Source organism: Urocampus carinirostris, chromosome 12, assembly GCF_059441175.1.
Source record: "Urocampus carinirostris isolate Australia breed hairy pipefish chromosome 12, RoL_Ucar_1.0, whole genome shotgun sequence".
NCBI lineage: Eukaryota > Metazoa > Chordata > Actinopteri > Syngnathiformes > Syngnathidae > Urocampus > Urocampus carinirostris.
Window position 1 is genome coordinate 34,581,846 of NC_142360.1, and position 12,281 is coordinate 34,594,126.

Sequence of the window (12,281 nt, forward strand, 5' to 3'; positions counted from 1 at the left end):
TCCACCCTTTTTTTTCTTGCTATTTTCTCATTGGAGAAATGGACAATGTAATTCATTTTAGACTACTTTTACGTTTAATATTTACATTTTCGTCTTTCTTTTTTCCCTTTTTCATTTTTTATTTTCCTTTTCTTCCTTTCTTTTCTTTTGTATTATTTCCTTTCTTGCCTTATTATTCCCTTTTCCTTTTTGTTTTCTTGCCTTTTCTCCATTTTTCCTTTCTTTTTGCTTTTACTATGTTTATTTTTCATTTTCTTCTTGGTTTTTTTATTCTTTTTTCCATTTTTTTCCATTTTCATTCTTTCAATTTTTACCTAACCTTTTATTTTCTTTCCCTATTTTTCTTTTTATTATTTTCTCCTCTTATTTTCGTTTTTCTTCTATTTTCCCCTATTTTCTTTTTTTCTTCTCTTTTTTCCTTTTTTACTCTTGGATTTGATTTCATTTTCTAATTTTTTTTAAGCATAAAATAAAAAAACTTAGGGCGGCAGTAGCTCAGGAGGTACAGCGCTCGTCTAGGGATCAAGGGATCCCAGTTCGAATCCCGGCTCGTCCGTGTTACATGTCTAAGTGTCCTTGGGTAAGACACTGAACCCCTAATACCCCCAATAGGCAGGTTAGCGCCTTACATGGCTGCAAGGCCGCTATTGGGAAATGTGGAGCACATTGTAAAGCGCTTTGAGAAGTCATTGACTTGAAAAGCGCTATATAAATGCAGATCATTTCATATCATTTCATTAGTAGAAATATTTAAAATATTTTGGGGGAGGCATTTGTGAAAAAAAATTTTTGTGAACTAATAAAATCGTACTTTTGAGTTAAAAAGAATAAAACTTATGTTGAAAAGCAAAGTTATTATGTTCACACACATTTTTTAATGATGGAATTAAAACATTGTATAAATAATATTTATATTTCTTTTTATAATATAATAAAAAAATGCAACTTTAACGGAAATTTTTTATGTTCAAAAGATTTACTAAAAAAATTAGGGCTATTTTTCCAACATAAAAGAAAGATATTTTGTAAACAAAAAAACACATTTTAATTTCTGAAAACTAAAACGTTGTTGTCGGGAAAAAAACAATTTACCGTTCAAAGATTTTTTTCTTTATGATATGTTAAAAAACATTGAGTAAATAAAAGTGATGTTTCTAGAATGTAATAAAAATACTTTAAATATGAGGTTTCACAAAAAGTTTTACATTAAATAATACGGACTGCAAAAAATATATATATTATCAAAATTTCTTTTGAAAAAGTTCACCTTTTCTTTTTTTAAATGTAAAACTTTGTGTCAATTTTTGTACCCGTATGCAGATTAGTTTTTTTAATAACACTCCTTTAAAAAAATACTTAATTATATTTAAATGTAAAATTAATTAATTTAATTCACGCTTCCACAGATTTCTTTTTTTTTTATAATAGAACAAAAAAATTGCATAAATAATATTTATTCCTTTAGAATATGAAATAATAATAATTTGACTGAAAAGTTTTACATTCATTACAGAAAATATATTTTTTTATTTCAGAACAAAGAAAATTGAGAAAAAGGTTTTAATTTCCGTGAAATAATAATCATTAAATACCTTGTTTTAACTGTGTTGATTTTTTTTTATTCAAGCTTTTAATTCAGATTTGTTTGTTTTTTATAATAGAACAAAAACATTGCATAAATAATATTTATTCCATTAGAATATAAAATAATAATAATTTGACTGAAAAGTTTTACATTCATTACAGAAAATATATTTTTTATTTTCTCAACAAAGAACATTTTGGAAAAGGTTTTAATTTCTGTGAAATAATAATCATTAAATACCTTGTTTTATCTGTGTTGATTTTTTTTTTATTCAAGCTTTTAATTCAGATTTGTTTGTTTTTTATAATAGAACAAAAACATTGCATAAATAATATTTATTCCATTAGAATATAAAATAATAATAATTTGACTGAAAAGTTTTACATTCATTACAGAAAATATATTTCTTATTTCTCAACAAAGAACATTGAGAAAATGGTTTTAATTTCTGTGAAATAATAATCATTAAATACCTTGTTTTTAATGTTCATTTCCTGCTAATTGTGGGCGAGTGTCGCTTGTTCGAAGTAGCCATGGCAACGATGGCCTCCTAATAGGTTACTAATGAGCTAACTCAAGTCAGTTGAGTGTGCAGCTTCACCATTGGCCGCCAAAATGTACCCGCCTGCTTTAAAAATGCTCAAGCAAATCAAATGTAGATCTTCTGTTTCCTGCAACTCCATCACCATGCTGCTGACGCCATTGATTCTTGGGGTTCTTTTTTGCGCCGTTGCTGCTGCATTGGTCCCGGGCAAGAAGTTGCCGGTTCCCCATTGTGGCGAGGGTGACCTGCCATCGTTAGCTAACACCGCCGTGAAAAGAATTAACCATGAGCACAAGCACGGCTTCAAGTTCCGGCTAGCCAAGATCCTTGGGAAAAATTACCAGCATGTTAGCAATAGCATCACAATCAAATTTGGAGGTCAGGCGAAATGGTAACTGTTTATGTCGACAGGTGCCAGGCGGTTGCCATGTGGACTTGACGCTCAAGATGGTGCAGACCAGATGCCACATCACCAACCCCAAACCGGCCGAGCATTGCGCCCCCTTCAGGCTGCACGAACGTGTAAGTGTGCAGCCACGCCTAAATCATTTGGCTTGGTTAGAACCGGGGTTTCAACTGTTCAGGTCCTGAGCTCCCTTAACATAAAATAGTCCATGCAATTTTTTTTTTTAATGTAAGTCTCATTGCTTCTTAGAGGTAGAGTGCGCCATTTGAGGTGTCTTTAAAAAGTTAATCATTTTCTCTAGTATGCGTCAACTATTTTGCATATCTGGTTAGCTGCTCCTCTTGCACTCTTTGCACTACTGTATAATACTATACATAGCTATAATTATTTAGTATATTATTAGTACTTCAATACTCCAACTCAATACAGCATTTTATATATATCTGTACATTCAAGGAAACTGTGCGGGTCAGATGGATCGACATTTCGTTCTGTATACACGTGTAAAAGAATGAAAATACAGTATATCTGAACTAGGGTAGATTTTAGGTTCAGTTTTTGGGGTGCTAGAGCACGCAGTGTCTGGTTTAGTATTAATTCACTTGAGGTGAAATAACATTTTTAATTAAGCTGTTTTGCAAAAGGCTTTTTATTTTAAGATGTTTTTATTAGTACAGTGGGACCTCGATACTTGGCGGGTTCAGAGCTTCGCAGGTCTAAAAAAAAAAAAAAATAAAATTAGTAAAAAATAAATGAATAAAATAAAATCTTTCTTTTTCTTAAGCATTTTTAAAGGGGCGTCACTACTTCGCGGATTTTCACTTTTCGCTGGTTTTGGTCCCCAATTAACCACGATAACCGAGGGATTACTGTAGTTTATTTTTTTTAATTATGGAAGTTTGGGATTTCCATAATGAAATGCTCCACTGTAATACACCAGAACCTCCAGACTCTGCATCAATGCCGCAAAAGAGGAGCTGGGAGGGGGGCATTTCAAGGCAGTGGAATCATACTGTCAATGCGTTGTTCATTTTGTATTTGTTTTTAATATCGTTTTATTTAAGGCCATCCTGTCCTTTATTAAAGGAAAGGAGTTTTTAAATGCTTCAGTAAGAAAATATCTGCTCCTGCTAAAACCCTGAGATTTGAGTGTCTTAGAAATGTAGAAATCATGGACTGGCTGCAATCAAGGATTCTGATAAAGGTGATTATGACTTAACGCCAGAAGCTGGTGGCAGATAGTAAAAATTCAAATACCGTACCCCACCTTTAGAAGTGCTGTGCAGAATTTGGACCTTAATTCTGTCATCTCCTGGCTTAATCATGATTGCAGCTTTGGGAAGCTCATCAATGATGCGCGTGTGAATTTCGAAGACGCGCTTGAATACATTTATCTTTGGGCTTAGGTTGGCTTTTGGACACTACTTGAAGGCCTTTTTATTAAGGCCTTTTTATTAAGACATTTTTAAGCTACACTTACAAATGCAAACACGTGGAGATGAACATGACTTCACATACCAGTTTTCTTTGCTCAGGAGTGTCTGCAGGGATCGTGTAAATCTTCAAGTTACGATCACTAACTAGTTTTTCTCAGATTCTGAAACGGAATATGACATTTTTAAAAGAAAGCTGGGTTTCTTCAGCTTGTTGACCAGTGCAGAGCATTTTTCCACCAGCTTCAGCTGTGAGGTCATGGGTGATGTGGGCTCTATAGAGAATATTTAGCTTAGAACTTTTGTAGGTTTTAAGGTTTCAGATATTTGGGAAGTTTTTTTTTTTGTTTTCTTCCAAAATCTGATTTGCCCTGACTTCACCCAGAATCCAGCTCTGGTGGCTCCTCGGTAAACTGAGTTTGGGACCCTTGGTATTGGAGCAAATGTTAGGATTCCATAGTGAACTGATGGCAATTACCTCAGATTTCCATGATGGGATGCTCACTCCCTAAAATGTAACTTTCTCAAATCCGAAGGAGCTACACTTTGTTTTGGTGTGTATTTGACGAATGTTAATTTTGTCAAACGCAGACGTTGATAAAACTAAGTTTATTCAAAAGTCTATAATTACAACATGGAAATCTGCAAGCTTTTATTCCAGGGGTAGGCAAACTACAGGCCACATAATCAAATATTTAACTAGTTGGCTACATTTCTCTTAAAGCTTTTTATAATGTGCATTAAATTCAAGAGTGAAATTAATTTGCGCTATTTTTAGTCTCAATGGGCATTTTTTTTTTTTTTTTCTTAAAGGGGCAGCATTACTTCTGCTCGGGTCAACACCAACTGAATGGTTTCTAGACAAATAACGTGTGCATGTTCAAAAATGCACATTGTTGCTGCTAATTAAAAGATTGTAATTTCTGCCTGACTGTGCACGAAATGGCAGCGATGATTTGAGAAAGTGAATAGGCCAATATAATCTTTACCTCGTGCATTGCTGAGGTATCAGATTCAAAATGGAGACGATATTCATTATTTTTACTTCAGTACTTTTGCTATTTTTAACACGATGCGGCCCACCACGCTTCTATTCTAAAGTTAAATGGAGCAATTTGGAAACAGGTTTATAAAGTTTACTGGATTGGGAAAAGACAAAGACAGGAAGTACGACTATAGTTTCTATCATGTTTGAAAATACTTGGATTTAACCATACTGTGGTATCTGCTTAATCCACCAGACCGTTTCAGTGTGCGTACAATACTTGGGAGGCATGCAATCCCTATTTTTGTATATCCCAGTAGCAAGGTACTCTACTCAACACGCCAAACCTTTTTTTCAGGGTGCGGTAGCTACATGCAGTGTGAGCCTGGTGGTGACCTCTAGTAGGCCCATGGTTCACAGGCACCTTTGCACCACCAGACCAGGTGAGCCTGAGACACTAAAATTCATAAACTCTGATTTATGACCTTATGTCATCAAATGTAACCTGCAGAACACACCAACGCAGAGATGTCAAGGATTTGTCCGGGATGCCCCATCCTGGTGCCCCTGGATGACCCTACAGCCCTGAAGGCAGCCCACCAAGTGGTGCACAAATACAACTTGGAGGGCTCGCACTCCAGTTTCTTTGACTTGATGGAGGTTTCTCAGGTTACAATCGGGGTAAGGCCTGACTCCTTATATGGTGGGCACTATTTTTCAGTCTTACTAAACTTTTTAGCTTGTGCCAACTAGGAAATCCCATCTGTCGGCCCACTGATGTGGCTGAAGCTGGCCCTGGTGCAGACGGACTGTCCCCGAAACACCAAGTACACCTTTGCACCCTGCATACCCCGCTGCCCCCATCTGGCTGTGAGTAAGCTCTCATGCTAATCATGTATGTATATTTTGACACTGTTGTCCCCTTTTCCTTCAGCTTCATGTCTTCTGTGAAGCAACCTACAGCCACCGTCAGGACAAGATCCAAGACCTAGCATGCGAAATGTACTCACTGCAAGTAAGTTGTCATGCAGCTGACTTGTATCTGTATGGCACCTCCCTGACTTTGTTTTTGTTTTAAATTCTGCAGGCTGCTGCAAAGACACAAGATTGCAGACCATTCCTTCAAAGCCCGCAATACTCGGCCTGCAAAGCGCAGCTGAAAATCCACAAACCAGCTGTCCACCACATCTGTCCCTTCCCGCTTGTTGTGGAACAGCCATACCGGCAAAGAGGCTGACCATTTCAATAAAAAATTGTGCCCAATTTTTGTCCATTTGGTTCCAATCACTTGCCAATTCGGGCTGTTCAAGCCATTTGTTAAATTGCACTGTTTTAACCACAGTACATTATTGCTGAGAGGGGGAGTGCAAAAAAAACTGGTGCTGGCAGTTTTTTTTTTTTTTTTTTTTTTTTTTTTTCCCCCCTCATTGAACTGCACTCACACAGCCATAACCAGTTATTACTAATCTGTGATGTGGGCTTGGGTGTCATCAGTCTTACCTAAGATAAAATATTTGGTTGGCTACAATATCATCCCTCGTCAACTATTGCTTTGAGCAGGGTCTGGCAGAACTTCTTCTTTTCAGGTTGCTGAAGCGACTTACTGTCGCCTCGTTAGAATGAACTGCACTGTTCTATGATCCATTATACCCAGTCAACTATTGCAGGGGTCAAGAGGAATTTTAGTCAGAACTGGTGGCTTCCCCCTATTGTGTCCGCTTTAAATGAACAGTACTTGTGCTTCCATTATCCTCTGGTCGACAGCTTATATTAAATGGGAGATGGGCTTATTTGCTGGGTTTTGCATATCATGGGGTGGGCTGGTTCTCATTAACTGCAATAAACTGGAGGTCACAGTATTGTCTATTTCACCATATGAGAATTCTGACTGGCACAGAACCTTTTACTGTCATAACATTTTCAGGTGGTAAAACGTCACTATGTTTGTCACTTGGGTGACTTTGTATACAGAGCTGTTCCATTCTATACTGTCTCAGTCTGATGCGGAAATTATAATTCATGCATTTGTTACCTCCCGTCTCGATTACTGTAATGCACTACTCTCTGGTCTCCCGAAGTCTAGAATAAAGTCTCTTCAGCTGGTACAAAATGCCGCAGCGAGGCTTTTAACTAGGACAAAAAAGTACGATCACATAACACCGATTTTGGCTAACCTGCATTGGCTCCCAGTTAGCCATAAATGTGATTTCAAGGTTCTCTTAGTATTATACAAAATCATACATGGACTTGCTCCCTCTTATCTTTCAGATCTGATTTGCCCCTATGTCCCGGTCCGAAGCCTAGGATCTGAGAGTGCCGGTCTTCTGGTGATCCCAAGAGCAAAGAAGTGTTCTGCTGGTTCGAGAGCGTTCTCCATCCGGGCACCGGTTCTGTGGAATGCTCTTCCCCCTGAGATCCGATCTGCAACCTCAGTGGAAATGTTTAAATCTAAACTTAAAACTCACTTCTACTCCATAGCATATGAATAACCTACTCTTCTCGTCGGCTGAAAAATAGTCTGTGTAATATAGTGTAATAATCTGTGAAGCCCTTTGAGACTCTTTGTGATTTAGGGCTATACAAATAAAAATGACTTGACTTGAAGGAATTAAAACATGCATGTTTTCGATATATGCAGTGACCATTTGGAATAAATGTATTTTGATTGAAAATTGAAGTTAATATTTGGATTATTCAAATGATTCTTTGATAAATGGAATATAAAAATAATCTGGATGTGGCCATTCAAGTTGGCACCATTACTTTGGTGCCTTACTGCCCATTATCATCACAGATTCTTGTCTCTGTTCCACTGCTCAAATTCTTCAAAAGTCCCATACTCCTAAAAACTTGTAAAGGAATCCTTGGTTGAGGTTTATTATTTGAGCACAGTACAACAATCCTTTCAAGTGCTCCTTTAGGCTAACCAAAACAACGGAAGGACAGGAGCATAAGCTTCCCAAATGAACTCTGTCTCCACAACTTTGAGGTCACTGGCACTCCTATCTATGTGCAAACAATAAACTGCTGTGATGTAACATTTATTATGCTCTCACACTATCTACTGATCAACATTATACACTGCATTTGAATATGTGATTTCTTCCTATATCAATCAGAATGCGCTTAGTGCCTGTGTTTTACGCCATCCTCCAATGAGAAATCTATGAAACAGTATAAAAAGGTCCTGGAATTATTTCATCTGAGCTCAAGAACACAATTATGCTTTGTTTCAATGTACTTGCTTTTCTTTAATAAACATGTATTGTTACTCAAAAGTTTCTTTTTTTCATCCGGACATTGTTTTGAACCTGACACTCTTCTTCATCCTCTCCCTATGCATGCATGTCATACCTCCTGCTTTCCATTATTACATGCTCCACCGAGCCTTCCTTTAGTCATTCTTCGCTCACTCCAGTGTTATGTATAATTATCAGTTTTAATGTTTAGTTCAAGGCACTGTGTCCAATCTTTACTCTTGTCAATACAGTCTCCGCAGCACGGCGGCGCAGTGGTTAGCGCTTGTGCGGCACAGTTTATGTCATGGGAACCTCCTGCGTGGGTTCAAATCCAGCTCCAAACTTCCTGTGCGGAGTTTGTATGTTCTCCCCGTGCTTGCGTGGGTTTCCTCCGGGCACTCCGGTTTCCTCCCACATTCCGAAAACATGCATTTCAGGTGAATTGGTCGGTCCAAATTGTCCCTAGGTGTGAATGGGCGAGTGAGTTGTCTGTCCCCGTGTGCCCTGCGATTGGCTGGCAACCAGTTCAGGGTGTCCCCTGCCCACTGCCCGGAGATGGCTGGGATGGGCTCCAGCCCCCCCGTGACCTTAATGAGGATAAGCGGTACGGCTAATGAGAGAGAATACAGTCTCCGCTCTTCTGTTTTGGCCATCAACCCTTGCTGTCCTAAAATTTTGTTGAATTTTATACAGGTGTTGCCCTTTGCCCGCTTTGTCCCACATAATCTTCCATTTCTGAATAATTCTACCTCTAATTATTCATTTAGTTTCTGCCCTACTAATGCTTATTTGCATTCCAACCCCTTTAGCTTGGTTACAGCCCTAATCTGACAGCTCAAATTTCCCTGTGTTCAGCAATCACTATAGCAATTGATTGCCAACCTGTTGGCCACTAATAAGCTAACCTGGTTCAGCTGAGCATGCTGCCTTGCCATTGGCCGCCCCGAAGTGCAGCCAGCTTCAAATATGGTCGAACAACCAAAGTCTTGACCAACAATCTCCTGCAATTTCTTCATTATGGTGTTAGTGCAACTGGTTCACGTGGTTATTTTGTGCTCTGCAGCCACTGCATTGCTCCCGGGCAAGAAGTTGCCGTTACCAGGGCCCAATTGCGGCCAGGGAGGCCTACGGACGCTAGCGGAAACCGCTGTGCGGCACATCAACCAGGAACAGAAGCATGGTTTCAAGTTCCAACTGACCAAGATCCTCAGTAGAAACTACCAACAGGTTAGCTCTGGTGTCACAATCAAATCTGGGGGGGGCTAGCTAAATGTCCTTTACATTGACAGCTGCCAGGTGGGTGCCATGTGGACTTGTCACTCAAGTTAGTGCAGACGACATGCCACTTCACTAACCCCAAACCAGAAGACCAATGCGTCCCCTTCCGGATGGATGAACGAGTATGAGTGCAGCTATGCCTAAATAATTTGAGTGGTTTGGTGCAGGAATTGTATTTTATTTGTTCAGGGTGCGGTAGCAACATGCAGTGTAAGCCTGGCGGTGGGGTCTGGTAGGGCTTCTGTTAGTGTGCACCTTTGTGCCACCAGACCAGGTGAGCCAAATGAGTCATTTCTTTAGCCCTTAAAGGGTGGCCTCGACCACCATAACCCACAAGGTTTGTTAACTCGGACTTGTGATTTAAAATCTAAATGTAAGAACACACAAATGCGGAGATGGCGTGGATTTGTCCCGACTGCCCCATTCTGCTGCCCTTGGAGGACCCAACAGGCCTGAAGGCCGCACACCAAGTAGTGCACAAGTTCAACTTGGAGGGCTCTCACCCCAGTTTCTTTGACCTGATGGAGGTTTCACAGGTCACAATTGGGGTAAGAACTTTCTGACTGAATTTATTTTTTGAAAACTGAATTTGGCTGTGCCTGCTAGCATATACCGGCTCTCGGCACGCTGACATGGCTGAAGCTGGCTCTGGTGCAGACGGACTGTCCTCGAAACGCCAAGTACACATTTGCTCCTTGCATACCCCGCTGCCCCCATCTGGCTGTGAGTTAACTCTCATGGAAATGCAAAATTTTATTTATTCATTCATTTAAAATTCCCTTGCATTTTTCTTCAAGACTCATGTCTTCTGCGAAGCAACTTACATCCACATGCAGGATAAGATTGAAGACCTGACATGCCAATTGTATCCACCACAAGTAAGTTGTCAGGTATCCAACTCGTATTCGTGAGGTATTTGCCTAACCATTGTTTCTTGTTCTGCAGGCTGCAGCGAAGACTCAAGATTGTCAACCTTTCCTTCAAAGTCCACAATACTGGGCCTGCAAGATGCAACTGAGAATAAGCAAACCAACTGTCCACCACATCTGCCCCTTCCCACTTATTGTGGCGCAGCCCTACAGGCAATAAATCTGTGTCAATTTTTTTGTTACAGTTTTCATGACTTTGCCCTAATAAAATTGAGATGCAGTCATTGAAACTATTGCAAGTTATCTTTTAACGGGACAATGTGGAAAAAAATAACCGCTTAATATATCATACATATAGAAAAAGACTCATAATTTGTTAAAAATTCTTCAGGGCTGTCCTAATCTTAAAAGTCGTGATTAAAAGCTATTCTTGTAACTAAATGTGGGTGTGCACAAATGGCGTGACAAATCTTACTATAATATTAAGCAGTTTAATTTTGCAGCATGAAAACATTAAATATATTCAACCTACATTTGTTAAAACACTTGCCATCTACTTGGTTGATACTGATGCAGCTCAAGTCTTAACTATAAACAATTGGCATTTTTATTTTGACTGCAGCAAGGGTGAGATGAAGAATATAAACTGGGATGGTCTTGCACAGCAGTGTAATTAAAGAATTGTAGCTCACACATTCAAATTATACTGGTTATAATTATGCCCTAGTCACGAGGTGATTTCAATAAGTTTCCTTTTGAACAAAGGTATGTGTCAAGATGGGGAATAAGATTGGCTGTTTTAGTTTAATTGAATTTGGAATTTTGAAAATGTAACCTTGCTTCTGGAATAATGTTAGTTCGGATAACCATGCTCACCAACACTTCTGTTGTATTCATTACACTACTGCTGTTCTTAATATTCTGAATAAAAAAATCTACAATTTTATTTCTAATTTGAACAAAAAATCTTGACAAGTATTCGTCTACAGCTGCTTTTTCTTGAAGCTACATCAACCTGTGTGGGTCAGATGTATCGACATTTCGTTCTGTATACACGTGTACACGAATGACAAAGTGAATCTGAATCAAGTCTTTGCATTTATATACCACTCCAATGATTGAATTAGATTTCCATTTTAGCAAATTTGCCACTTCTGGTTTTAAAAATGTTTTGCCAACATTCTGAAGACTGATTATGTTACGCGCATGAAAACTGTATTGAATTGAATGTCATTTGAATCTTACCAAGCCGAGTCAGACTGTTTCGTTCAACTGTCCAATGTGCAACTATTCAGTCTGCTTTGCAAATTTTATAAGTAGTTCTATTTGTCGTATACAGGCTAAAATGCTCCCACATTCCAAAAATATGCATGTCAGGTTAATTGGCTGGTCCAAATTCTCCCTAGGTGTGAATGAGCAAGTCAGATGTCTGTCTCTGTGTGCCCTGCGACTGGCTGGCAACCAGTTCAAGGTGTCCCCTGCCCACTGCCCGGAGATGGCTGGGATGGGCTCCAGCACCCCCACGACCCTATTGGGGCTAAGGATGGAGTTTTAGTTTCTTTAAACTTCTACAAAGCTATCTATTTTTAAAATAGTGTATTTTTTATATTGTCTTAAACAGCGCGTCTGGGACTTTTAAGTAGCATACCATCAGGGTCAGATTCCTCAATGTTTTCTGGTTGATTATGGTGGAAAGCAAATACAGTTATTTTCGTTGCTTTGTGAGTGGCGCGTGGCTTTGGCGACATTCAGTTGACATATTTAAAAGTGCAAGGCATTGACGTGATGCTAATTTTTTCTTGTGCTTTTCTCAGCATTATCTTGTGGCAAACCAAATTTGGCCCACGGGCCATGAGTTTGACACATGTGTCTTAAACGGACACTAGATGTCACTGTATTGTCTTGTACAACAAAAAACAAGTGCTAAACAGCACAAGGAAAA

The 12,281-nt window shown here is 38.9% G+C and overlaps 2 protein-coding genes across 2 annotated transcripts; both read left to right on the forward strand.

The window, feature by feature from the left end:
• The first annotated feature begins 2,188 nt into the window (after positions 1-2,188).
• On the forward strand, positions 2,189-6,216 carry LOC148355699 (alpha-2-HS-glycoprotein-like). Its single transcript, XM_088349894.1, has 7 exons — positions 2,189-2,476; positions 2,541-2,651; positions 5,312-5,396; positions 5,465-5,634; positions 5,707-5,823; positions 5,888-5,968; positions 6,041-6,216. The coding sequence occupies exons 1-7, from the start codon at positions 2,201-2,203 to the stop codon at positions 6,188-6,190; spliced, it is 990 nt and encodes a 329-aa protein (XP_088206020.1). The 5' UTR covers positions 2,189-2,200; the 3' UTR covers positions 6,191-6,216.
• Positions 6,217-9,169: 2,953 nt separating this feature from the next.
• Positions 9,170-10,629, forward strand: LOC148355700 (alpha-2-HS-glycoprotein-like). The gene is made up of 7 exons (XM_088349271.1): positions 9,170-9,419; positions 9,482-9,592; positions 9,660-9,744; positions 9,849-10,018; positions 10,077-10,193; positions 10,268-10,348; positions 10,416-10,629. The coding sequence occupies exons 1-7, from the start codon at positions 9,210-9,212 to the stop codon at positions 10,557-10,559; spliced, it is 918 nt and encodes a 305-aa protein (XP_088205397.1). The 5' UTR covers positions 9,170-9,209; the 3' UTR covers positions 10,560-10,629.
• The last annotated feature ends 1,652 nt before the right edge of the window (positions 10,630-12,281 follow it).

Bases quoted from the DNA above. Each gene is read 5' to 3' on its own strand.
- LOC148355699 (XM_088349894.1), top strand. From the start codon at position 2,201: ATGTACCCGCCTGCTTTAAAAATGCTCAAGCAAATCAAATGTAGATCT. The intron at 2,477-2,540 runs GTTAGCAATAGC...TTATGTCGACAG, and splicing joins TTGGGAAAAATTACCAGCAT to GTGCCAGGCGGTTGCCATGT. The intron at 5,397-5,464 runs GTGAGCCTGAGA...TGTAACCTGCAG, and splicing joins CCTTTGCACCACCAGACCAG to AACACACCAACGCAGAGATG.
- LOC148355700 (XM_088349271.1), top strand. From the start codon at position 9,210: ATGGTGTTAGTGCAACTGGTTCACGTGGTTATTTTGTGCTCTGCAGCC. The intron at 9,420-9,481 runs GTTAGCTCTGGT...TTACATTGACAG, and splicing joins TCAGTAGAAACTACCAACAG to CTGCCAGGTGGGTGCCATGT. The intron at 10,019-10,076 runs GTAAGAACTTTC...TGTGCCTGCTAG, and splicing joins TTTCACAGGTCACAATTGGG to CATATACCGGCTCTCGGCAC.